This window comes from Alosa sapidissima, chromosome 2 (assembly GCF_018492685.1).
Source record: "Alosa sapidissima isolate fAloSap1 chromosome 2, fAloSap1.pri, whole genome shotgun sequence".
In the NCBI taxonomy this organism is placed as follows: domain Eukaryota; kingdom Metazoa; phylum Chordata; class Actinopteri; order Clupeiformes; family Clupeidae; genus Alosa; species Alosa sapidissima.
In genome coordinates, this window is record NC_055958.1 from 38,017,701 (window position 1) to 38,045,034 (window position 27,334).

The following is a 27,334-nucleotide window of genomic DNA, read 5'->3' on the forward strand; positions in this document are numbered from 1 at the left end:
AGGTTCAATTAACTTCCAGCTGGGGCGTAACTACACTGTAAAAAAATATTAGTTGATTCAACTTAAAAACGCGTGTAACCTGGTTGCCTTGGGATTTTGAGTTAATTGAAAATAATACAATAAGTTAACTAAATGAGGCAAATAAGTTGTGTCAACTTGAGATGGCTAGTTGATCTGACAAATATGACCTGTTCCATCAACTAAGGAGTCATTGTTGACACAACATTCTATTTAGTGGATGCAACTTCAATAATGCATCATGTCAACTAACCTAGTTGAGTTGAGTCAACTCAAGTCGTCATTAACTTAACAACATAGAAGTCGTACTGACTAGTATTTTGAATTTGTATTGACCAAACATTTTACTTAATACAACAAGCTTTATGAAGTTGATCTAACTTTTCCACAAAAGTAACCTGGTTGCCTTGAAAATTTAAGTTGTTCTAACTCTTGCTTAAGTTAACATGACAAATGCCCTTTGCTATGCATTGTGTTAACCAAACTGGTTTGTAATACAAAAATATATACGTAAACATGATGTACAAGTCAAGAAGACAACATTTATTAAGCATATTCAATGAGCAACAGATTATATACAAAGATTTGTTGCTTGACAAATCCACAAGTGTGGTTGTGTGAGTGAGTGTGTGAATGTTTGACCCATCGACAAAATTTCTGTGCCCACCACTCTAGTTTGTCCAAAACAAACCAGAAAAGGGACTCAGTAAAAGTCAGGTGTCTGTAAAAAGAGAAAGAAAGCATATGTTACAATTGACCCTGTCCATGAATATAATTAACTCAGCTTGTGTGACAAATAAAAGCAAACCCACAATAGCAGCCTAGAAGTCAGGTGCAATAGTTAGAAGTAATGGAGATATGTATTACAGTTGTGCTCATAAGTTAACATAACCTTAGCATACACATACATTTAAAAATCATCTGATCTTAATGTCGTAATAAAAAAAAAAATGAGGAAAAATCCAACCTTTAAGGAACACTTATTTATTTACGATACATTATTCATTCACAAAGAAAATTGTTGTACTTAAAGGCTGGATTTTTCCTCATTTTTTTTTAAATTAAGGCATTAAGATCAATTTCCAAAAGTATAATACCTAATTGCAACACTGTCTGCAGAAGTTCTTGCCTTCTTGCTTAAACCACCTTTCTGATGCCTTTCTGAACATAGATCCTCCCCCATCTGACGTGCAGTGCCAGCCTCTGGCTCCAGGCTGGGACTTGCTGGATGGCACCTAAAAAAATAAAACAGCAATTGCTATACATTATGTTATTGTTGATTAAGATATAAATCAAAGCATTACAAAATAAGTTGGTAAGTGAATCAGGTGTACAAACAAAAATGATAATTACCTTATGAAGGCACCCTTGCCACCATCACCATCAATGTTAATTCTTGATTTGTGACTTTATTTGTGAGGGTTTCAGTTTCTGTCAATAGAAAACAAGATTTAACAAAATTATGATTATGCACAGTTTGGCATATATTCAACACATTATTTACATTACCACCAACATAATGGTAAACATGGCTAAACTTCATGTGATGTAGTCGCCTACCGTAGATTACCTTTGGACATATTGCATTTGCATAGATAGCATTGCTAGGTAGGCAATGTTAGCCAACGTTTACAGTAGCCTATAGGCTATATATTTATTCATGATGCGCCCTTCTCAGCTCGTCTTAGCGGCACGGCAAGTGGCAAATAGTAGGAACAAACTCAGCGGAGAAAGATATCAGTAGATACTTCTGATTTGTAAAGTGTTTTGTTCACTTGGATTTTGGAAATGTTACAGAGAAATATGTTAGCCCTTCTGCCTCCAGACCATATAGTTGCATCATAGGTCCTCTTGTATCAGACAAAAACGATGACTGGCTAACCACTTTAAACTACTTTAGCAAAGTCATGTTGGCTGCATGTTGTGAGCAACAGGCAAACGCAAGATACAATTGCAGTCCAATGAGATGCAACTTTATTCTCTGCAATCATGGCAATGTTAGACGATGACGTTGGTGGAACAAATATAAGTTCGCCAACCTTGACTTGCCTTGTTTCCTTCAGCTGCGACGTGTACCGATGTATGAACAAGACAGTAGGCTATAAATAAATATCGGGGTAAGTTACAGCTGACAATAATGAAGGATCTTTACTTAATGCTATTGAGTTTATTAGATATGGGTCCATACGTTTATCTACTTATATTGACGAGATGAAGCCGTAGGCTATGTGCTCTGCTCAGCTCAAATCTACATGCTACAGGCGATTATCACATAGAATAGTCTATAGAACTGGAATGTCAGATCAACAATATGGCCGTGGCGGTGTTTGCGAATAAGCCCTATTATAAAAAGCTACAATAATGATGATTAGTTTCTGTATTAATGCATTACATTGCACATTTGTCAGACAAATTAGAGTGTGCACAGTGACATACCCCATAGACCTCATTGAAAACACACACACACTTACAGCATGTTGAGGGCAGCAGCCATGGCTTCCAGACATAGTCAAGTAGCATGTTGTAGTAGCGGGACAGACCGACTTTGCCCTGGTCTGTTGATGAAGCCCACTACAGTCATAACAACAAACAGACACATGAAAAAAGGGGATAAACTAAACACAGTAACAGACACAAATACATGCAAATAATGTTATTTGCTATTCTACGTGTGTGTGTGTCTGTCTGTCTCTACCTGTTGAGTGAACTCTCTTGCGGGATTCGAACTTCTTTTGTATGGAAGTGGGACACATTTGGAATATTCCAGAATGCACTCAGTGTTCTCAGGGAAGCAGTCCTCACAACTTACTGCCTGCAAACAGGGAACAGAAGGAAATTAAGATTAATAAAATACACATAACATGAAAAGACCATCACTGAAGCACTACTGCCCTCACATGCATCTTAAATGAACACATGCCTTGGCACAAGTCAGGTACAACCAAATAAGGGCTATGAAAAGAAGAACATTTTGCCTAATGCTACCCATACATCAGAATACTTTGACAAGATTTGGGAAAGATTGGCGTTTTTTAACTAATGCATTCAAGCTTTACTCAAAAGACTACAATCTTTCAATAATCTTACCCAAATCTGGTCAAGTCTTCTGGTGTAAGGATGACTTAATATAACACTATAGGTTACCCTTCACAAACTAAAGATCCCTTGACTTGTCGGTATCATATTGAGGTAGGTCAACAACCTGTTCACGTTAGCCTACGTTAGTGGCTGCTAATGACCATGCAGGCTAAGTTATAGCTAGGTTAGCTAACGTACTCGTGCCTGATAGCCTTGGCCATTTCATTCAAACTAAAACTTTACATCCATAACGAAATCTCAGACAGACTTATTGTTGGATATGATATTACTACCATTCCAGATATTCCACACAATGGTAAAGCTAGTTATTGGAAAAGTTAACATTAACAGCTAACGTTAGCGATGTTAGCTCGCTAGCTAGCAAACGTCAGCTAATTCTAACATGACGGTTAACAAACGGTTTAGGTTAACATTAATGCTACAATATAAAAACAGTATTTTCCTAATTAATTCCAGTTTTCAATTGGCATACAAAAGTACTGTAGTTCTTACCTTGGATATGATGACGGCAGAGTTTGTACAGCTTGCAGTCAGATGCATGACAGAAAAGTGACGGTTGAAGTCACCACCATGGGCTCTGGTTTACCCTCACGAAAAATTACTTCGAGGTGCGGTTAGGTGTCTGCGCATGCGCCATTTACGTGACGCAGCGTGAAACGGAGGTGAACTATGATAACTAGTGGATATGACAAGAAAAAATAAGTTGTACCAAGTGTGTCATTGGTTTTCACCACTAAAACCCAAATATATAAGTTATCTGAACAGAGTTAAATTTAAGTCTACTTGGCTAAATATTACAAGTTAACATAACTAAAAGGGAAAATATTTTTTTACAGTGTATAGGAGTGAAATTAAATAGGTGCATTGAACTCTTACCAAATCGTGTCAGAAGTGCAGCAATTAGGTAAACGAAGGTTTTAAACGCAGTTGTTTAGGCTACTCAATTCAAATACAAATCCATGCCAGTGGCCAGTGTATCGTATTGGCCAGAATATAAAACAGGTTTCTTTTCTCTTGAAATATGTCTGAAAAAGTGGGGTCATCTTATATTCAGGGCCTAGACAAAAAAGGGGGGAAATCTGTAGATGACGCCGGCCATATCGATATTTTGTAACGAGTGTTTTGAATTAAGTGAGCCATCTTTCACAACAATGGCACGAGCCTGGATGATGGAGAGATCAAAAGATTATCTTGAGTAAAGTGGTTCAAAAGTAGGCCAAGTTAACCAGCAAGTTCTCAGAGCAAAGGACACCGACAAAGACAATCAGTCCTATTGCCTCTATGTCAATCTGTAACAGAAAAGTAATGAATGAATCATGACAATGAATCTCAATGAACCATGATTCTCAATGAACCACAATGACATCGATTCCACAGTGGGGAGAAGTTCACCGGGTCTAAATAACAATTCTGTTTCCTTATTAGCTGCATGAGGTAGGAGATATTGGGGCACATCAAGTTTCTCACATAGCCTATTGGAACTTCAAGATACATAGCCTTATGGTTTTCTTATTCAGTTCTGCACTGGACTTGAATTAGGAACCTTGGCACCATGGCCGTGATATATTAAGACAGTTTCCCAAAACTGTCGTATTTACATAGTATTTTGTAAGTTTGGACCATGATAGTTTCCAAACTTCAGTAGTCTGGACTAAGGTGGTTAATGACGTTTAGTAGCACGTGAACGGGCACACCTGCACATAAGAGACTTAAAGGAGAATTCCGGTGTGATATTGACCTAAAGTGTGTTGAAACATGATACCGAGTGTGAATGTATGTCTCATAGCTCACCTCGGCTTGTCCCCTGCACACAGAAATCTGGCGCTAGTTAGCCAATGCTACCAACAGTTTTTCGTTGCGGTGCCTCGGGCATCGCCCTAGCCATGCAAAGAATGCCAGCCATGCCTGTTTTACACCATTTACCATGAGGCTCAAAGTAGCTCCATACTTCATTGGTAGACTAGAGGCGCTAGGAGCAGGACTGGAGCTTACCGGGGTGCGAGGGGTTATCAGAGGAGAGAAGGCCCGGAAGATCCACACCACACGTGATTACTTCAATCCAAAAGACAAACACTCAATGTACTACAGCAGGAAAAGTGAGGGGACTCCACCACCTTGGGACCACCACGCAACCACTTGGGCTCAAAGCTCCTGTACAGCGAGAGAGGAGAGAGAGTCCACAATGCACAGCTTACAGAACAGGTACACTGTTTTAGTGGTTTTGGTGTATCAGAACAGGACTTAGCTTAAATAGGGCGGCCGACAATATCTCCCCTCTTCGCAGCACGATATACTGGGCTAGGTGAACAACCCGGGTCACTGAGAAGAGAAGTAAATTAGCATGCACGCACATACACACCCACTAACACAGACAAGCGCATTCACCACACACCAGCGTACATACAGGTAGGCTAACCCCACATACACCAGCATGCACCAGTACACACACACACACACACACACACACACACACCAACATAAACGCACACAGGACTTGCACTAACCAGGGCCCAGTTAACACTCCACATGCATACATGCACAGATCATGCAACACAATAATAGTTAGGCTATTAACAGAGCCGAGAACCCAACGTTACAAACATAAGCCCGGTCATGCACTGCGAGGAGATACAGATGAAGAGGCGGCGAATGGTCGTCAGACTGACAGGCCCCCTCGGAAGGTAAATGAACATAAATTAAATAAACAAACAGTGGAGACAAAGCAGCAAACTCATCGGTTGCGGAAACAGGCCAAAGGCCAGCACGAACACCGCTGATTCTTCTGCCAATCTGTAGATGTAGTAAAAGCTACAGTTACAATATTGTTTGTTCTAAAAATAGACACAATACAAACTTTACGTTTACGTACCGATTGCTGATGGTTCCGTCTCCCACTACCGATGGCGAGATAACGCCTGTGCGGCTAACACTGCTCACGACAAGCTAAATAAAACAGAGGGATCAGGATAGCTAATCGGGCAAAGGAAGAGATAGAAATACCATACAGAGGTAGCCTACCTGAGCCGATAAGGTTCTCACACCCAAATCCGGATGGCAACATTCACTATGAATCCACACCGGGTTAAAGCACAACGGAGCTGCTAACAACAACAAACACACAAACAAACAGTCACGGCTCCGCGTAGACAGGCATACCACGTGAGAGGACTACAATCGCTTACCTGCTGGCAGTAATGGTACACACACGGGACCCACGTCCAACAACACTGACCAGGAAGTCCCTCCTCCAGGGAAAGGTGGAAGACATACAATCAGGAGGGCTGACTTCCTTAAATAGCACTGGGCCTATAATTACCCACCTGTCCATTCAACGGATAATATTAGGAAAACACCACCAGAGGGGGGTGTATCCTGCTACAATCGCAATGTTATGGGATCGTTTAATGGCTACCTCTCCTCCATCTGTCCGCTGCGTCATCAGAGTTACGTCGTCTCCAGCAACTATACTTCTTATAGTACTACTTACTACAGGTCGAGAGGTGTAGCTGTAACTACACAACTTTACGATAGTGGTTGCGAACGTTAGTTGCTACTATGGTTTTGGGAAACACTAACGTAGTGTAGCGATGCATCATACTATGTAAGTTCCACCACCATAGTTCAAACTATCGTTTTGGGAAACAGTTGTGTCGTACTTCCATAGTTTCAACATAGTTAGCAACGATGCTTTTGGGAAACGCACCCTTGTATAGTAGCATATGGTTTGTGATTATAGTAATAGTTTACTATTGTAGGTTTACATGTGACTGTTTTCCTGTTCATTTGTTATGTGGGTGAAATGACAAAAAAAAAGAAAGTAAAACTGCTCAAATATGTTCAACATCTAGTATTTACTGAAATGTGCATAATTCACGGTGGTTATCATCCAGTGACGTCATAATATGCAAATTAGATGAGTAAATTTACCTCCTTCATAAACCTTTGTTCAATGATTTTCACATTTACAGAAGGACTTTATCTCTGACCACTTGCAAGCCATGGCCTTTTGAAATTTTGATGTAAAAATCCAATTTATTTCTTTAAACCCTGGCGGCTAAAGGGTTAAAATCTAAATGTTATCTAAATCTAAATCTTAAATGTATATCTAAACGTTAAATCTAAATGTTTCATCTAAATCTAAATTTTAAAGGAACCATATGTAAGATTGTGGCCAAAACTGGTACGGCAATCACTTTCAAATTACTGTAGAGCGGTGTATCCCCTCCCCCACACCCTGACTTGAGGTTGCCAACCCAGATGCCGAAACACTACTGACTTCGTGATTAGTAGATAGGTGGAGGGTGGCGCATCAGGCCAAAACACAACATGACATGACAAAACACAACATAAACATCAGTTGAGGGCTGCAACTTCACTTTTTAAATGACAATATACTGGCCAGACTACAGTTGTCAGTGATATAAGTATTTGAAATGAACATGATTTCTTAATGTCTAGTGGCATATCAGGATCATTTTATGATTAATTGAAATACATTTCTTACATATGGTTCCTTTAAATTTATATCTAAATGTTATATCTAAATATTGCGCTCAATGCATGGGAGCAAAAAACACAATATTGCGTTTTTGGCACTCAAAGTGTTAAGACATGTTCTTTAAACATATTGTTTGAAGTGGCACTTTAGAGGACTCATTTTAGAGTACTTTATAGTAGTCATGTAAAAGCCAGCGAATAGGACACTTTTGCGGGCACTTTAACATGTTTTTTTCAACCATGACGTCGCCTTTTTCTATTATTTATGCAGTTAATTTTTGATGGTTGAAATGCCCTTCAAATCCTGTTGTGCAAACCATGTCACCTACTTTTTTTGTGCGTACATTACTTTCCAGGTTTTAGTATGAATTCCACACCAAGTCTTTGTACATGAGGCCTCTTGTGATGGAAGCTTTCCCCCAGTCCCACTGCCCACAGACTATAATCAGACTAACTAGATGTACCGCATAGCGGTACAAAATATGACCGCCGCTCAGTCCTGTACATCCGTTCCGCGAAAATAAATCACACTTCAATTTGTCTCCATATTTTACTCCATCCCCCACTCTTGAAACTTTTGTGTATGCTTGTTTGGCATGCCTGAGTGTGTGTGTGCGGCTGCACAGAAAGTAGCCTACTGGTGCTGAAAAGGTGAATAGATTGTAGAATAGCCAAAGAAGATGTAGCATTGTTATAAAACCTTTAAAATCTCTAAACAATCACAAGTAGGGCAGTTCATCACAGTTCATCCATTGCAACTGGATTGATGAAAGGTCACTTACACCTGTAGGCAGTGCCGGCCCGAGCCTTTTGGGGGCCCTAAGCAGAATTTGATTTGGGGGCCCCCTCCCACAACGCAGAGTCACCTGTGCTTGGCGATAATTGACAACTTCACACTATAATGTCATATTATAAATTAATACAGTTAGGTTATGTATTAATACAGTGACTGATTATGAACTACTGTCCCCCTGGACACAGATGCATAAGGACTCGGTAGGCTCATTCAGTAATCCATCCTTGCTCACATGCCAAAAATGTTTTGGGGCTCCGCTCTAGACTTCTGGCCCCATGTGCTTGGTAAACCAATGTATTAATATAGTTGTTATTTACACCAACCCTGTCACCTTTTAATCTTAGAGGGTACTAAAATCACAGATTTATTTGAAACATTCATATTCAAAGTGAAGCACTAAAGGTGGTTTACTGAAGTTGAATTGACAAATAACAAAATACAACAGCATTTGTATTTGTTGTAAACAAGTACACCAGTTTATTGACTTGTTTTTCAACAGATTTGCAGAATAAATCCGCAAATGTGCATTAAATGAGCAATCTTCAACTACAAAATAAAACCAAAATAGACAAACATTAATAATAAAAATTAAAATGTCCCAAAAAATAGATACTTATTCCTACTTAGTTCCTGGCTTTCAGGCATCTGCAACTCTGCAGTGGACGAATCTGCAATGATTAAATAAATACATAAATAAATAAAAACAACTATGTTAAATGTGTCATGTCATATTAACAGTGTATGTAACCATTTGCCATCAAGAAAACCTCACCTTCTGTGTCATCAGCCATGGAGGCAGACACTTGATGAGGTAGAGTTAGGTAGAGGTAGAGATGTGCTCCAAAGTATTTTAACAGTGTCCCTGAAAAAAATTAAAATATTGCATAAGTGCATATTTGATCGAGCAGAATGAGTTTATTTTGCTATCATTACTTACACTCATCAACAAGCAATTCCACATCTAACAATTCATATTCTATTGGCAAATGAGGCATAATTGCCGTATAGTGAACGCTTAACATGGTGATCTACTGCAGCCTAAATATTAGGGTAGCACCGCTACATCACTTGCCACTATCTTAATCAAAAAGTCTATTTTCATCACAGAAGTCTCCCCACCCAACATGGTATATTTTCTCAAACACTACAATCTCTCTCCAAAGATCGAGCAGAGCGCACGCACTGTTCCATCTTTGCCTATGAAGCTGGAACGTTACCGATGCCCAGAGTCGTGCTAGTCAGTGGGTTGGGGTTGGGACTGGGAGCCTGGGCTTAGCCTGCTGTTGCTATCAGACTTACCACTATGTCACATATTATAGAACAGTAATAAACTATCAACACTTTCAAGTGCGAAATCAGAAACAATCCCTCTGTGGTAAATTTGCCTTCAGCTACGTTTTCATGTAGCTACTGTAGTGCTAATGTCCACTTCAGTCAGCTAGCTAACTTCAATTTACAACATAAGCCCACCTTTGGCTATAGGGAACATGCTTGATTGAACATCCAAAACAATCCCAATATCCTTGACATCTAAAATACACCTAGATAAATGTATATTAATGGGAGACATTTCTCTGTTGATGGCGGGGATTTAGCTCTGGTGATGGCTTATATTAGATCATGACAGCTAGCTAGCTACCTCAAGCACAAAACATACTGTAAATAATCATGCAAACATACCTGTATCTTGCTCGTTTTTCTCCTCCTCTGTCATTTTCTTCTTTCTGTTTTCGGCACCAGAGGGATACGTGCTTTTTTGTGACTTGTCTTAACATTGCCGTCTCTTCCGATTTTTGAACTTGATGCAGTGTCTGCACGAATTGTCTATGCACCCGAGGTGTCTAGTTTATGCGCGTGACTCAAAGGCTGGCAGACACAGTAGAGGTAGGCAGGCATGTTTATCATGAAATCAGAATTTTCTTGTTTTGAATTATTAATTGTTTCATTTATTCATTCATTGATGTCACTTGTTTACGTTATTTATTATGTAAAAAAAAAAAAAGAAACTCGATTGGGGGCCCCAAGCAGCCGCTTAGTTCGCTTATGCGTCGGGCCGGCCCTGCCTGTAGGCTACATTGTATTTGGGAAAAGCAAAAGGTATCAGCATAATGTTATTTATTTATTTATTTATTTATTTTTATGTATTTATAAACAAAAACATCTCTGTCAGTTCCATGCCGTTTTCAACAGCTATCAAAAACAATAACAATGTTATGACAAAACGGTAACTAACAAACTAGATCCTAATAGAAAGCTGTTAGCTTCCCTAAGCTACAGGTAGGATTATAAGGTAGGCCTATTTACAACATAAATTGTCAATAGGCTATGCTGGCGACACAAATAAAATCTCCTTTGGAAACCAATGGTTTACGCCTTACAGTATCAAGCGGACTTAAACTGTCATATCGTGGCGAAAAGTTGTAATAACATTCACGCAGCTCCATGAGTCAAGGAAAGCGCGAATGAAGTAGCCACTTCTAAATGGGACCCACTACACAGTAGCTTAAGGTGTGTTGCTAAAGCAGCCATAATGAAATGAAGGTGTCATTGTTTGGATACTTAGTAACAGTAGTCTGAAACGAAATGCTGTTTTACATCTAACCAGTGGTGCAAATAACTGACATGTCCAAATGGGCCTTGATGAAATGCGTCGCTAGACTGTTCATACACATTTTAACGGGCCAAAGTTGAAGAGCTTTTGTCCGTTATTGTTCGTGCAAATATAGGCTGATTCATGTTCCCTTGCATTGTGTAACTGAGGTCCATGGCTAGTCTGGCTTTCATCATCAGACCAAGCTCAATCTTTTAAGAAATCAAAAAATAAATAGCGGGCAGATCAGGCTGGGTTCACCCAGCCTAGTCCATAGGCACCCGACTTAAACTGCCATATCGTGGCGAAAAGTTGTAATAACATTCACGCAGCTCCATGAGTCAAGGAAAGCGCGAATGAAGTAGCCACTTCTAAATGGGACCCACTACACAGTAGCTTAAGGTGTGTTGCTAAAGCAGCCATAATGAAATGAAGGTGTCATTGTTTGGATACTTCACACACACGTGCTTTTTAATTTCACAGACTACAACTACCAAGCTGGAATCAAAGCACATCGATTTCCCTCTCACACCCTGCACGCACTTAAAACAAAATAAACAGGCGTCTCAGTCTCACTCATGTATAGGCAAAACTGTATCAGACCGGTGTAACGTTGGTAAATCTTCCATTGCACAGAATGATTTTGTAGCACGTGCAATCAATGACAGTCGAAAGATACAAACAGTGCTGCTATCAATTTGCTTGGTATAACCGCATTTATAGTTTTCTACAAATGCAATCAATCAAATGGGCCTCCATCACTCAACCAACGCTAACGGTAACATTACCTAGGTCCTTATTGATATTACAAGATTAACGTACCTGCAGTAAAAACCAAGCATGTCCGATAAACATCCTCAGATTTATTTCGGCTTCAAGAAGAAATGGGAATTACACTTCATGTGAACATCGTCCTATCCTTATTAGATGTTCGCTGCGGTAAATTACAGTCCTTGTAGGAAGCGTCCATTGTTTTTTCCAACCCACTTTTAACTTCCAACAAAATTACGTCTCATTGCAACGATGCGCCATCTAGTGGACAAACGACTACTTATCGCCAATACTGAAAATGCAGCCATGATGATGATAATGAATATTTATTTAAAGTCTAGTGGGGCTACATACCCACCAAATTTCATGTACCCCGGTGGTTCGGTGTCCCGGGTATCAATGACCAAAAATTCAGGGAGTAGATGACGGGAAAAATTCTTGAATTGTGTGCATGTGTGCGTGTACAAATTTATGTTTATGTGTGTGGGTGTGTGTGTGTGTGTGTGTATGTGCGTGCTTGTGTGTTTGCCTGCGTATGTGTGTTTGTGCATGTGCATGCATGCGTACATATGTCTACTGTGTGAGTATGTGTCATACGTATGATTACTGTAAATGTATGTGTGTGCGTGTGTATCTGTTTATGCACATGTGTGCACATGGAATGGGTTAACATGACCCCTGGAGGCAAACATACGGAAAAAATTGGTCATCCTAGGCCCTACAGTTCTCAAGATATTCACAGAGAACTGTGTCTGCCCTACCCTCCTTTCAGGGGGTCCAGTCCAGCGGGGGGGGGGGGCTACAGATCAAAACGAAGAATGACGGTTCCATGCTATCCATGTGGGGGTACATGCCCACCAAGTTTTGTGTACCCCGGTCTTTCAGTGTCCCGGGAATCCTTGTTGGTGTACGTCACTAAATGTACACATAAATTATTTTATTGTAAGGCCCCCCATGAACGAAAGTACACAAAACTTGGCATGCATTCGGAGGGTGTCATAATGATCCTACACTTTTAATTTCGTGCAGTTTTGACCTTGTCAGCGAGAGATATTGTGATGAAAACACCTAATTTTTTGCTTTTTAATTTTTAACTAGGTGGTGCTATACATGAAATAAGTGGTAATGGGATGGGTTGACATGCCCCCTTAAGACCAACATACATACAAAAGGTGGACCTCCTAGGCCCTACGGTTCTCGAGATATTCACAGAAAACTGTCTCCGGCCACCTACAGGCCAGTTGGTGTATAGTAACATAAATGAATTTATTGTGTGGCCCCCCATGAACGGAATTCCACAAAACTTGGCGTTCATACAGAGGGTGTCATAATGATCCTACACTTCCAATTTCGTGCAGTTTTGACTATGTTAGGTCACAGATACCTTCAATTACAACACCTCATTTTTACTTTTTTGTGTTTAACTAGGTGGCGCTATACATGAAATGAGTGGTTATGGAATGGGTTGACATGGCCCCTTGAGATCAACATACAAAAAAAAAATGGTCCTCCTAAACCCTACGGTTTTCGAGATATTCACAGACAACTGTGTCTGCCCTACCCTCCTTTCGGGGGGTCCAGTCCAGCGGGAAAAACGATGGTTCCATGCTATCCATGTGGGGTTACATGCCCACCAAGTTTCGTGTACCCCGGTCTTTCAGTGTCCCGGGAATCATTGACGGAAATTTGGGCATGCGAAAAAAAAAAAAAAAAAAATCTGACTAAACCTATATGACCGCCGCTTCGCTGTGCGGCGGTCATAATAATTATATGGAAGGTACATATGTGACATTTCCAAATTTGCCCAGCCTATCCCAAAAATCTTTCACATTTTGCATAATGGTGAGGTGAACTATGCAAAGCAGGTTTGTCAGGCCTGTTGCTGTTATGTCCCCTGAAACCAATCACTGAGGCTGTTTAGACCATGTGATGTTAGTTGTGCGACCGGAGATGTTGGTTAATCCTTATAGGTCCAAAAGTCCATTTAGGCAAGTTCCCCACTTGGCAGTCATCCTGCAACACATTTTGGGCAGTTATCGGGCAGCTATTTCCCTATTCAAGTGAATGGGAAGGCATACATGAAGTCTTGGAACGTCCTCAAAAATGAATCATTGGTTTTCCCCTCGTAACTTTCATGTGGATCCTGGTTCCTCTGATTCAAGGTTTAAACATCTCAATTAAAAGGATGTTAATGATGAATGAATTGGAAACTTGTAGATGTCATGGTTTAGGATGTTGTGTATGTCTTTTTGACAGCGGTTACAGCATCTTCAAGGACAGCCCAACTACGGAGAGGTTGTGGAAAAGTTGTTCCAAATCATTCCTGATAAGGAGTATTATAGGGATACAAGTCCCGACCGCTGCAGGGTGTGCTCTGTGGTGGGCAACTCTGGGAATCTGAAGAAGTCTCACTACGGACGTCTGATCGATGCCAGTGATTTTGTCATCAGGTAAAGAAGGGGGTGGGGTGTGTATGTGTGTGTGGGGGAGTGATGGTAGCATCATAAGGCCCGTTTCACACCGGGTGCGTGGCGTGAGCGTGTCAGCTGCGTGAGCGTGTCCGTTTTTACTTCGGCTCCCGTGTTAACAGGTTAGACCTTGCACACCGCCTGCGTGACATGCACGTCTCAGACGCGGCTCGAGCCGCGCCGAAAATGCGTGCATGCCAGGAATAGGACTCACGCCAATTTTTTACATGCCACGCAAGCGTGTTGGAAGCGCTTCCATTTAAAACAGTGAAGAAAAAAAATTATGTGAGAAAAAGAGACGGTTTAATTGGCAGAGAGGCCGCGGCATCGCTGCATCAGACACGCGTCTGGTAAGCAAAGACATACATGTAGAAAACGCCACGCAGCCGGCACGCAACTGACACGCAACAGACAAGCGACATTTGCGCCACGTTCCCAGTGTGAAACGGGCCGAACTGAGCAGGTGTATCAGATCAGTGTCAAACAAACAGTTTTGTCTTTACAGAATGCTGATATTTAGTTTTGATCAGATTTCATGAATCATGACTTTCTATTAAATCAATTCCACTGCCCATTAGCTTTAGTCCATGTGTGCTGAACTTAGCTCGTTATTTGCCATATTGTGCCTCATTAAAATTAGAGTAATGTCTTAAAGTGAGTGAATGACATCAATGTGAGTGAGTGGAATGATATAAATAGCCAAGTAGCCGATTATGGCTCATAAGAGGTCTGTTTATTTCCCATCAGCTGTCTTTTAACTCATTGAGTGCCATGCGTTGAGTGGCAAAAACGTAATATTACGTTTTTAGCTCTTTTTAAAAAAAATACGAAACTAGACTCTCTAACACACCTTATATGTGATTTTGGGAACTCTGTGATGAATGGAAATGAAATATATGACGATCGAAAACTCATGAAAACGCACAATCTGGACATTTGGACAATCTGGACATCATTAGTGTATAGCATCAGTGACGCATGCACGTCATATCAAAACCAGGCCATTTTCGTGGGTCTATCACTATGTGGCAGTCTCGCCAGGTCTCGCTGATCACTTCCCGGAAAGTTTACACAAGTAAGTAACAGGCAACACTTCATATTTCATGAAAGACGTTATATCTCCATTTCTAGAAAAAAAACAGCGATTTTGATGAAAACTAGCCACTGTTTAGCTTGGGATTTCTCAGGAACAGAGGCGTGTAGAAATACACGGTTTGCACCCACCGAGAGCTTAAAGTCTCACCTTTTAAACGAGCCATTGTATGTGTTCATAGCTATAACACAGAATATATGCTGTGGCTGTACAAAAATCATCAACAATGGTCTAGATTGCTGGCACTCTAGGAAAAAGCTCCCGAAAACAGCTTGGCATTCAATGAGTTAATAAGTCATGACTGTGTCCAACTTCTTTAACCCTAACCCTAAGAAAAAAGCTTTTCCTCTCGAATTCTCTTCACATATCATTGTACATGTAGGATAAATAAAGGTCCTACCAAAGGCTTCGAGCAGGATGTGGGATCAAAAACTACACATCGCATCATTTATCCTGAAAGTGCTGTTGATGTCGACAACTCTACTCACCTGGTGCTAGTTGCTTTCAAGCCCCTGGATCTGGAATGGCTGTTAAATGTCTTCACCACACACCGTGTCAGACAGTAAGAAGTTCTGGCAAAATGATTATTTATTATATTTGCACTTTATTTACTACAACATGGACATATGTAACAATGTACTTTATGTGCTCTATGTGTCCCACAAAGAAGCGCAATTTCTGAAACACATGAAAATGTCTCCATGCAGTTTATTGTTGTCCAAAGTTTGTATTTTGTGGAGGCCTTAAATAACATGCAGGATTACATTAAGACACATCATTAAAGTACTGTATGCCGACAATTTACTGAAAGTGATAAATTGAACATAACATGTGAGTGATAATCTCATTTGCTTATATCCCCTAGTACATACACACACGTGAAGTCAACAATAAAAGCAAATACAAGCATGGTGAGTTATGATTAATCTTCATTTCCACCATTATTTCCACAATATATTCCTTGTTGGTTGAAATCAAGATGACTTAACAAATGTTAGGCCTGATTCATAGTCTACGCAAGCTATGTGAACACAGTTGACAAGGCATGTTTTGAAGTGCCTTTCATAGTTTTCGCAAACTACACGGATGAGGAACTCCCATCAGACATACGTGGTATGAAATGCATTGTTGCACCACGTTACAAAAAATTGGACGAAACATTTTCCTGCGGAAGAACGCATCATGGCATCCTTCCATAGCTCAATGCACTCACATTTCCATACATTGTGTTCCATACATCAGCATGTTTTAAAATGCCTTTCATAGTTTTCGCAAACTACACGGACGAGGAACTCCAATCAGACATACACACACTCACATTTCCATACATTGTGTTGACTATGACTTGTCCCTTCCACATCAAATTTAATGAGAAGGGTAATACAAGACACAGTGAAGGAAGGATAAAAGAGAGACTACAGTAATCAGAAGATAAATATTAGATCTATAGATAGATACTTTTTATTGCCACACCACAATGTTGGTGGTATCCAAGCCAAGGAATTTAAAGGAGTCTGTCAAGGCTATGGACTGGTCACAGATAATAACTGGGGCAATGGTGTTAGGCCTTCTCCTCAAATCCACAACTATTTCATTAGTTTTTAAGGCATTGAGATGGAGCTTGTTGTGCCGCACCAGTCTACAGCCCAGTTGAACTCTTTGCGGTATAGAGACTCATCATTATCATTTATGGGGCCAATGATGGTGGTGTCATCTGCATACTTGAACATTTTGAGTGGTGATGAGATATCAAGTCATTAGTATAGATTAGCACATTGTTATTGGTAATTAGCCTATTCCTCCTTACATAATTGCATCCCTTTATGATTCACAGATTGTAGGGCCCCTAAAAGTACAAAACATAATACCGATATGTTATTTGAGAATAACTTCCGTGTTTTATGTGACTACCATAAAGGTTACAAAGAAACATGTTACGTTTTAGTTCCTTTCTTTCATTTTGTTGTCACAGTTCTATGTTATTCATTTTACTACATCAGCCTTGTAGTTTGTAGTCTCTCAATTGCTACAACCTGGGAATAACCTATGTGAACTATTTGGTTTAAATTGATACGTGAAGGGTCTAACATGACTCAAATAACGTTGATGCTTTCCTGGTCTCTCAGGTGATGGTTTTCAACCCCAGTTTCATGCAGTATGTCCATGAGGCCTGGCTAAAAAAACAAGGCCCCCAACCATCTACTGGCTTTTTGGCTGTTGTTTTTGCTCTTCACATCTGTGACCAGGTGAGCTATCACTATTTTATGTGCTGAGGTGAGTACAGCATGTGAGCTAAAGGGTCTGTATAGTGTCCTTTAGTGTTGTACCAAAATTATGACTTCGATACAATAATTGCCATACACATCTCGATTAGGGCTGTAACGATACACCAACCTCACAATTCGGTTTGTAGGCCTATCACGATTTTTGATTATTTTATATCCTGATATAAAAAGAGAGAATACTGAATTTATGATATTTATGACAGCACCCTGTATACAGCCTATAGCCTAGGCCTACTATTTCTATTACAACTCTACCTCTTTAATTCAGCTGTCTGGTTGAAGTCTGGAAATTGTAAACAAAGTAGCATAGTTGGCTAGCTTATCATAGTCTACTGGTTGGACTGTTCAGTTTCCCCATGTGTGTTTAATTAAGTTTCAAGGTAATACTTGTTCTCCTTGGGACAGGCACTTTTGGGAAACATTGGTATTGAGATGATCAGTCAACTTGAATGCAAGAGTTTTAAACAAATATGTGAGGGGAGTTTACCTCTATACTGTTTGGTAAAGTTGCACGCATAGTCTACAATGAGAGCAAGAGAGGTACGAATTTTTTTTATTTATTTATTTATTTTTGGACAATGTAGGCTACCGGTAAGTAAAGCGGGAGATGAGTGTTGCTTATGCGGCCGTGAATTTGAATTTCCCCTTGGGGATCAATAAAGTATCTATCTATCTATCTATCTATCTATCTATCTAAGCTGCAAAGCGCTGCGTGTAAAAGTCTAGAAAGGGTGTGTCGCGATTCTGCCCTTTCACACCGCGACACAGGTTTGTGTATATGAGTGTTGCAATTTCGGTTTCGAATAGCATATCATTACAGCCCTAACTCGATGCTTGATACTGATACGATACCACACCGAAATCGTAAAATATCTGGAAGAAAGACGCAGACCTCCTCCAAAGTATTGAGTCATTTGTGTTGAATTTGGTGCAGTTTTGTAGTGTGCAGGTCAATTCTGTAGGTCAATTCTAAACTTCTAAACTTCCTACATAATTATTATTTTTTATAGTCAGTAAAATAGTAGTTTGTGTATGATTAAAGGATAATTCCAGTATTTAGTACTTTGAGTCCCTTTTCTGGTTTGTTTTGGATGTGCTAAATACCGGAATTATCCTTTGTTTGTTGTAGTTCATTTACATTGTGTTGTGTTTTGGCAATAAAGTACCTTTAAATTTGCTCCATCTTTGCTAGATCAACGTCAGTGTTGAAATTACTGCATGCAAATCACTGAATGCTATGCAGAGGGGCCTAATCTTTAGAAGATAGTCTTCTTTGCTCCCAGTGTACAAGTACGACGTTCCAACCTCTCAGGTCTTTGTCAGATAGGCCTACACCATTACCTGTTGCAATATATCTGTGTGCATTAATACATTATGTCTAACTAGATGTACCGCAGAGTGGTACAAAATATGACCGCCGCCCAGTCCAGCACATTTTTTCCACAAAAATAAATCACGCTGAAAGGCCTATATGATTCTAACTGTCTCACTAAATTGCATTAGCCACTCTCAATTCTCACTGCTATCTGCTAGACAACAAGTACCAAAACATGATTAGTTCATAGATTTCACATGTAAAATTAATTTTATACAACCCCACCCCCATGCCCAAATTTCCGTCAATGATTCCCGGGACACTGAAAGACCGGGGTACACGAAACTTGGTGGGCATGTAACCCCACATGGATAGCATGGAACCATCGTTTTTCGTTTTGATCTGTAGCCCCCCCGCTGGACTGGACCCACCGAAAGGAGGGTAGGGCAGACACAGTTTTCTGTGAATATCTCGAGAATCGTAGGGTTTAGGAGGACCATTGTTTTTGTATGTTGATCTCAATGGGGCCATGTCAACCCATTCCATAATCACTCATTTCATGTATAGCGCCACCTAGTTAAACACAAAAAAGTAAAAATGAGGTGTTGTAATCGCAGGTATCTGTGACCTAACATAGTCAAAACTGCACGAAATAGGATCATTATGACACCCTCTGTATGCACGCCAAGTTTCGTGGAATTCCGTTCATGGGGAGCCACACAATAAATTAATTTATGTTACTATACACCAACTGGCCTGTAGGTGGCCGGAGACAGTTTTCTGTGAATATCTCGAGAACCGTAGGGCCTAGGAGGTCCACCTTTTTTATGTATGTTGGTCTTAAGGGGGCATGTCAACCCATCCCATTACCACTTACTTCATGTATAGCGCCACCTAGTTAAAAATTAAAAAGCAAAAAATGAGGTGTTTTCATCACAATATCTCTGGCTGACAAGGTCAAAACTGCACAAAATGAAAAGTGTAGGATCATTATGACATCCTCCGAATGCATGCCAAGTTTTGTGTACTTTCGTTCATGGGGGGCCTTACAATAAAATAATGTATGTGTACATTTAGTGACCGTACACCAACAAGGATTCCCGGGACACTGAAAGACCGGGGTACACAAAACTTGGTGGGCATGTAACCCCACATGGATAGCATGGAACCGTCGTTTTTCGTTTTGATCTGTAGCCCCCCCGCTGGACTGGACCCCCCGAAAGGAGGGTAGGGCAGACACAGTTCTCTGTGAATATCTTGAGAACTGTAGGGACTAGGATGACCATTTTTTTCCATATGTTTGCCTCCAGGGGTCATGTTAACCAATTTCATGTGCACACATGTGCACAAACAGATCACACACACACACATACATTCACAGTAATCATACGTATGGCACATACTCACACAGTAGACATATGCACACACAGTACACTTGCATGCACAGGCACATACGCAGGCATACACACAAGCACGCACACACACACACACATACACACACCCACACACATAACATAAACATGTACATGCACACATGCACACAATTCAAGAATTTATCAGAATTATGAACAGGCAAGATGGAGGTAGGGTTGTATAAAATGAATTTTACATGTGAAATCTATGAACTAATCATGTTTTGGTACTTGTTGTCTAGCAGATATCAGTGAGAACTGAGTGTGGATAATGCAATTTAGTGAGACAGTTAGAATCATATAGGCCTTTCAGCGTGATTTATTTTTGTGGAAAAAATGGGCTGGACTGGGCGGCGGTCTTATTTTGTACCGCTCTGCGGTACATCTAGTTATTGAACAAATTGCAGCCTACATGCCATGACCAACATTACCAGTACTACTGACCGAATATTAAATAGATCGTTTGCAAGTTATAGTAATGTGAGACTTGCGTGAACATTGCACTTTCACTATGGTCACAGTTGTTATGTCTCGTCAAAATTCACTGATGAAGGAATGTTCACTTTATCCCAGGAAATCATACTCATTTCACTTAGGCTAGACTAAGGGCGTTTTCACACCTGAAAGTCTGGACCAAGGTCCGAACCAACGTTCGTGTTTAGTTACATTGGATACATTTGATCCGGTTAGTTAATGGTTTCACATTGCAATTTTTCTAACGCACTTAAGAACTTTGCATGACGTCCCTGCATCCTGTTGTTACCACCTACGTGCGCTGCGTCTCCCTTTGATTGGTTTGTTTACAGGCATGCGTCTGACGTTGACATGTCAATTCAGTGGGTTTTCCCGCTTTTTCTCCTCTCTCATCCTCTCCAAAAATGTTGTAAATGTCGGTAGTTTAATGCATTTTTTTCTAATGGACTCTCAAATTTGTCAGACTTCTAATTCAAATTCTAATTAAAATAGCTAGGCTATATGATCTCCTGCTCTCCCTGTATGCATTCGCGGATCATTTTAGGCTATTTATTATCCGTTATTTGGTAGCTAGTTGCCTCAACTTCCTGTAATTGGTCCGAAAGTCCGAACCATCTAAAAAATGTTTTCATACTGCAAACGAACCGAACCATGGTTCAGTTTGATCCGGACTGACACCATCTCTTTAGGTCGGACCAAATTTTGGTCTTTTGACCGTGGTCCGTGGCACCTTTCTCACCTACAATTTTGGTTCAGAGCAAACTGAAAAGTCCGAAGATCATGACCAAATGAGGTATGGGTGAAAACGCCCTAAAACTGAAAAGATGAACTTGGCACTAATCATGTAGTGGTGTTTTCTATGCTCGATGGTGTTTTATGCCTCCAACGTCGTCTTCCAGGCAGCGCTGCCACCACTGACTTAAAGGCACCTAATCCTAAAGCCAACCCCAACCCTAACCTTAACCCATGCCTCACCCTAGTACCTTCCAGGCAGCACTGCCTTGAAGACAACATTGGGGGCATAAAACACCAAGAAATGTTTTGTATAGCCTATTTGTTAACCTGTCGTTCTTTGAACTCTTTAAAAATGTTGGGATATGTCTGTGAGGTGCTTAGCCAAGTTCTATGCATAGCCTACTGCTTTTAAGTATATGTATATATTGGTATATATACACTCTTTTGATCCTGTGAGGAAAATTTGGTCTCTGCATTTATCCCAATCTGTGAATTATTGAACCATACACAGCACACAGTGAGGTGAACCACACACTAACCCGGAGCAGTGAGCTGCCTGCTACAGCGGTGCTCGGGGAGCAGTGAGGGGTTAGGTGCTTTGCTCAAGTTTTGAAAAGTTTTGAAACATATTTTACAAATGGGCCTCTGTATACCTGATGGCTTGCCTTCACTATCCGCGTACCTGAAATGTATCTGAAATAGTTCCAGATTTCACTTCACCTTTTGTTTTATCCACAAGCCAAGGACTGTTGGCAAAGAACTATGTTGACGTTGGCTGCGCACTAACTTACTCAGCACTGCATGCCTGACACGCCCACTTGCCTAGATGCATGCAAGGACCGTGGAGAGTGGGAGCAGTACACACAGACACAGAACGTTATTATTTTAATAAAGTATCGATTCTAAAAACGTTGGAAATCGTATCGTCTTTTGCGTGAAGGCATTGTGATACCTTTCTAGTATCGATACACCATGCAACACTAGTGTCCTTGTGGCACTGTCCCCTGAATAGGCTTTCAAAGCTTTTTGTGTGTATGTTTTTTCCACCACAGATGCCTGCATAAGGTGATGAGTACTCACATCTTACTGCAGTTACCACAATGCTAATACTCATCACCCCTCCACATTTACGGCATAGGCCCTGCATGTGCAGCGTATTACTGTAGAATCAGTGCAGTGGGGTGCAGTTCAGCACCCTGGACAGAGACATTGTCCAACTTTATTGTCCTTGTTACCATAAATCCTGTTCTCTTTCAATCGAGTTCACTTGACGTTAACCAATGGGACGACATCCCCGCATGATGTCATCCCAGAGTTAAAAATAATTCCCAAATTTCTTGCATGTGGTTTGACAAATGAGGAGAGGGGCCAAAAATATCACCTCTGTTTTGTCATTATTGAGCTGGAGGAAATTATTTGCCATCTAGACTTTGATTTCATTAAAGGTGCCCTGCCACACGTATTTCATTACTTTGTGGTAATGTCTGAAGTTCTACCATGGACTCTAACATTTTTTGTGGAAAACATGCCTTGGTTACCTTGTTTCAAGCCATTCTAGCGTGGTATAGAAAGCCTGCAGGAAGACTCAGCTCGATTTACGCCAGTTCTCATATTCAATGAGCTAAGCTGCTTGACTCTGATAGGCTAACAGCTAGTTGGTTTCGTCCATAACATGACAGCTGTTATCAACTAATTTTAGCTTCATGGCATGAACTTAGGACTGGGCACTGGTTGTAGACTGCCGCGATGGTAGCTGTTATCAAATAATTTTAGCTTCATGGCATGAACATGGCATGAAGCTTGGCTAGCGAGTGCTACAGTAGTATTGTCCAAACGGGCATAAAACCTGCTAGGCTAGCGAGTGCATTAAACATGTATAACATAGCACTTCCTTGAGTTGACAATAACTTTTTACTTACGGACTGGGCACTGGTCGTAGACTGCCGCGATGGTAGCCTACTGCTCTAGGCTTCAACAACAACCTTTTTGCAAAGCCTGTGGCATCGTTCCAAAAAATAAACTTAAGCCATTTGATGCTCAAGTCTGGGTTCTTGGGCAAAATGCATTGTTGAAGTTCTATTCATGCATAGCGCACAAGCCCGTTGACATTCAGCCATCCTTGCCTACGAAAACTGTGGACACGGTCTCAACTGGGCGAGCTCATGAATAGTAATGAGCTCAATCAATTCCACGTGAAACTGAAGAGCTTTTGCTATTGGCCTGATTTCTCTGCTTATTTCTTTTCAGTGGCTAGAGCTGACAGAGGAGGTAGCTGTTCATTTTCACATTCACAACATAGCACAAACACATATGGACCTAACACATTTTTAAAAAAGAAAAGTAAAAACGGTTTTAAAGGTGCTCTAAGCGGTGTTGGATCAAAGTCAAAGTCAAAGTCAGCTTTATTGTCAATTTCTTCACATGTTCCAGACATACAAAGAGATCGAAATTACGTTTCTCACTATCCCACGGCAAAGACCAGACATATTTTACCAATTTAAGTCCACAGACAAACATAACATTCAAGTAAACAAAAAAGTAAGTAAATAAGTAAATAAGAGGGCACATATAATAATGAAAAAATAAGAGCAGCAAAATTTGGTTGAAATTGTGCATAGACAGTCAATAAAATACTAGTACAAAGTCAGGCCAATAAAAGGCTTGGGTAGTTCTGTTTGACTAAGTAAGAAAGAAAGTGGCATAGTGGTGCAGTGTGCATATACACTATACCTTGCGTAGGCCTGGCTTGGGTAACGTCACTTCTGTTGACGTTCAAACAAAACACAGAGCTAGCTTGCTACTCCCTCCCCCTCCTTCCCCTGCCGTTGGAATGCTCCTAAACGCACGTCTCGTTGTTGATAGGCTTGAAAAGTTTGTTATGTTTTTATGGTCCATGTTGGACCAGAGGGGTATTCCATCAACCTTGCTAAAGGCCAAACCTGGCTTATTTCGATAAGTCTTGCTAATTTTGGTGAGAGTGCCGTTCCATTAGTGTGGTTAAAGTGAATCCCAGCTTGGTAACTATAGGAATTTATGCCACAACTGGCTGGTGAATTTGCGTAGGCCTGGCTAGATACACCAAAACCCTTCTAGGCCTATTAATTTTTTTTGTGTCATTGGATTACGGCAAAATATGAATCTTTTTTTCTTAACGTGTCTTAACGTATAGGCTAATGGCGTGATTGTGCTTCGTTTCTGCGTTTGGAGAGGCATCAGACTGTAGGTGAACTTCCTTTGATTCCTGGGGGGAGGCGGGGGGGGCGTTGACAATCCCTATATGACCGCTACGTAGTTACGCTAGCGGCGGTCATAAGAAGCCTAGTGATAACAATACAGTGCATTTTCATGCCCTGTAATAATAACCATACTTCATTTAGGTCTTGTACCTTTCAAAAATGAAGAAACTTCAAAACCAAGACACCTATCTAAAGGCAAAAAAGTTCAAATGCTTTTATGTAACAGGGCAGATCCATTTTAAAAACAGTGCTTCGACGTGTTTTGGCATCTAGCCTTCTTCCCTCAAAGCAGGAATTTGGTGAGTCAGGATAAATATATATCATGTGTTCGTCAGACAGCAGGTGCAGACAACTCACCACATTTCTCTCCTTTCAGGTCAGAGTGTTTGGGTTCGGAGCAGACAAGTATGGAACCTGGGATCACTACTTTGAGAGGATACATCCATCCTTTAAAACTGGTGAACATCAAGGCACTTTTGAGTATGACATGATCAGGGAGCTTGATAAAAGACACCAAATTGAAATGTATCGAGGATGGTGATGGCCTTTCATCTGGAAGTAGTTTTGTTTTACACAAGTAGTTTTTTTTTTACACATTTTACACAACATTCCAATTTTTTCTGATTTGGGGTTGTAGTATATGCAATACCTTTGTACTGTGTTCTTTAGAGAGAGAGTTATTTTCTGTCATCATAAGGAAAAGGGATATCACCACTCTGGTTCAGAATTCAGCATGTAAAGAGTTGATATTTGCAGTTATTCCCTTGCAGTATGGTCCTATAACATGTTTAAGATAAAGTAAAAAGCAATCTGGAAACATTGTATAAAGACATGCAGTTTCTTTAATCTATTAAATTCTCCTCTTTGGCAGATGATAAAATTCTATTTTATCAACATTATTAAACAGATCTGATACTGTTAACTTGGCGTCCTGTGTCACCCATTTAATTTGACAGCATATCAGAAACCTACACTTGATTATTGTGCACAGTCCATGTAGCCTACATTTGGTTATTTGTTTTTCATTTTCAAAAAACGAATACGAATGGCATGCATCGGTATAGTCAGTGTGTTATTAAAATGAGTCTGAAGCCTTAATTTTAAGGTAAAAGAATGGCATTGTATTGCTTTAATATGCATTATATTGCATAGGCTAGTAGCCACAGAACCTTTGATGATGATAATCAAGAGGGGATACACCCCCAGGTTCTAAACAAAGCAATGTCATGCACTAAGACAATTCAAAATCACCTTCTGTGAGAACTCACCGTAAAGATCCCCATTGGTGTGTTGCAATACTCCCTACAGTCATCATATAAAGAAAATCACTTATAGTTTTATAAAATACAAATATTATAATTTTATTCAATTAAGGATGCAAAGCAATTTCAATGTCACTAGGAGTATCAACTAATCCAGTATTTGAATGATGCCTCTCTTACAATGAAGTATTGCAGTTACAAGACTTATAGACAAGAAATGTCAGCATACAAAAAACAACCTGCAGAAAAATAATCTCATGAGACCAGTAAGTAGGAATTAAAGGGTTTAGGTGGCCCTTTAGGGGTGAACAGAAACCCACCACTGACCCAAAATCCTAATAAATAGGAACACCTTTTAAAATTGGCCCAACCAAAGGGACTTATTACATCAAGACATGTCACAACAAACAAGACAAAATAGACAAAGTCCAACTCTAAACAACAAGACAAAATCCCAGGCTGAGAGATAGCAAGGCAGCAGCCCCCACACCAGAAGCCTCTCCCATGCAGGAACAGTAAACTAAACTTAGAGTAGGAGAGAGGCCGCACTGCACGCGCCGAAACGCATCTGTGCAAATAAAAGTATGTATCCATAGTGCGGCCTCTCTCCTACTTTACGTATTCTAACTATTCAGGCCAGTTTAGAAGTATACGCATTGAGTGAAGCCTGTTCCTATCCTCACTAAACTACACTCAGATAATCAAAAGTTACAGAGCATGGCGGTTACAATGAAGATCAGAAAAACAAAAGAAAATGCCTCAAGCTTCCTTAGTCAGGTTTAGAGCAGCATCCTCAATCCCAAAGAAAAGAAAAGATGTGAGTGCTCCGATCTGCACTAACTAAACCTGAGCTACAGAAAGTGCAGAAAACAGGCAACCACCAGGGTCAAGGTGGTTCAAACAAGATCTTACAAACGGGCCAGTTAAGGTCCTGCCAATAGTCCAGCCTTCATGAGACGTCGGATATTCTGAAATCCTGACCTCCGAAAGAGGAAAAATGACTAGAGCGCAAAGTCGGGTCGAATTTTATGCTTAGAGACTCGTGCGGAACTCTTGTGCCCCGAGGTACCTCACTTGACATCTCAATCATGCTCTCCGACCCAAGGGCGTAGGTTTGGTCTCAGCTTTGGTGGGGACACATCCCCAACTCCTGTTGTCACAATACCAACATTATTGTTTCAATACCAATACTAAGTGAAGAATCTCAATTTCGATACTTTTGCGATTTTTTAAAACTTGATTTGGTTTGTGTGATTTGTGAGATCATTCACATCAGTGGCAAT

The 27,334-nt window shown here is 40.4% G+C and overlaps 2 protein-coding genes across 5 annotated transcripts in view; one reads left to right on the forward strand and one right to left on the reverse strand.

The window, feature by feature from the left end:
* LOC121690097 overlaps positions 1–27,334 on the reverse strand; it is a 790,202-nt gene that overhangs the window by 741,727 nt on the left and 21,141 nt on the right. The gene's annotated exons all lie outside the window — the stretch shown is intronic.
* Positions 6,522–25,688, forward strand: LOC121697331 (CMP-N-acetylneuraminate-beta-galactosamide-alpha-2,3-sialyltransferase 2-like). Its single transcript, XM_042078815.1, has 6 exons — positions 6,522–6,593; positions 14,028–14,221; positions 15,715–15,894; positions 16,198–16,243; positions 17,459–17,578; positions 25,166–25,688. Exons 1-6 carry the CDS (start codon positions 6,522–6,524, stop codon positions 25,328–25,330), a joined length of 777 nt encoding a protein of 258 aa, XP_041934749.1. The 3' UTR covers positions 25,331–25,688.

Coding starts and splice junctions, on each gene's coding strand:
- LOC121697331 (XM_042078815.1), top strand. CDS start 6,522: ATGGCTACCTCTCCTCCATCTGTCCGCTGCGTCATCAGAGTTACGTCG. Junction 6,594..14,027: donor CAGCAACTATACTTCTTATA/GTACTACTTACT, acceptor TCTTTTTGACAG/CGGTTACAGCATCTTCAAGG. Junction 16,244..17,458: donor TAAAAGCAAATACAAGCATG/GTGAGTTATGAT, acceptor CTGGTCTCTCAG/GTGATGGTTTTCAACCCCAG.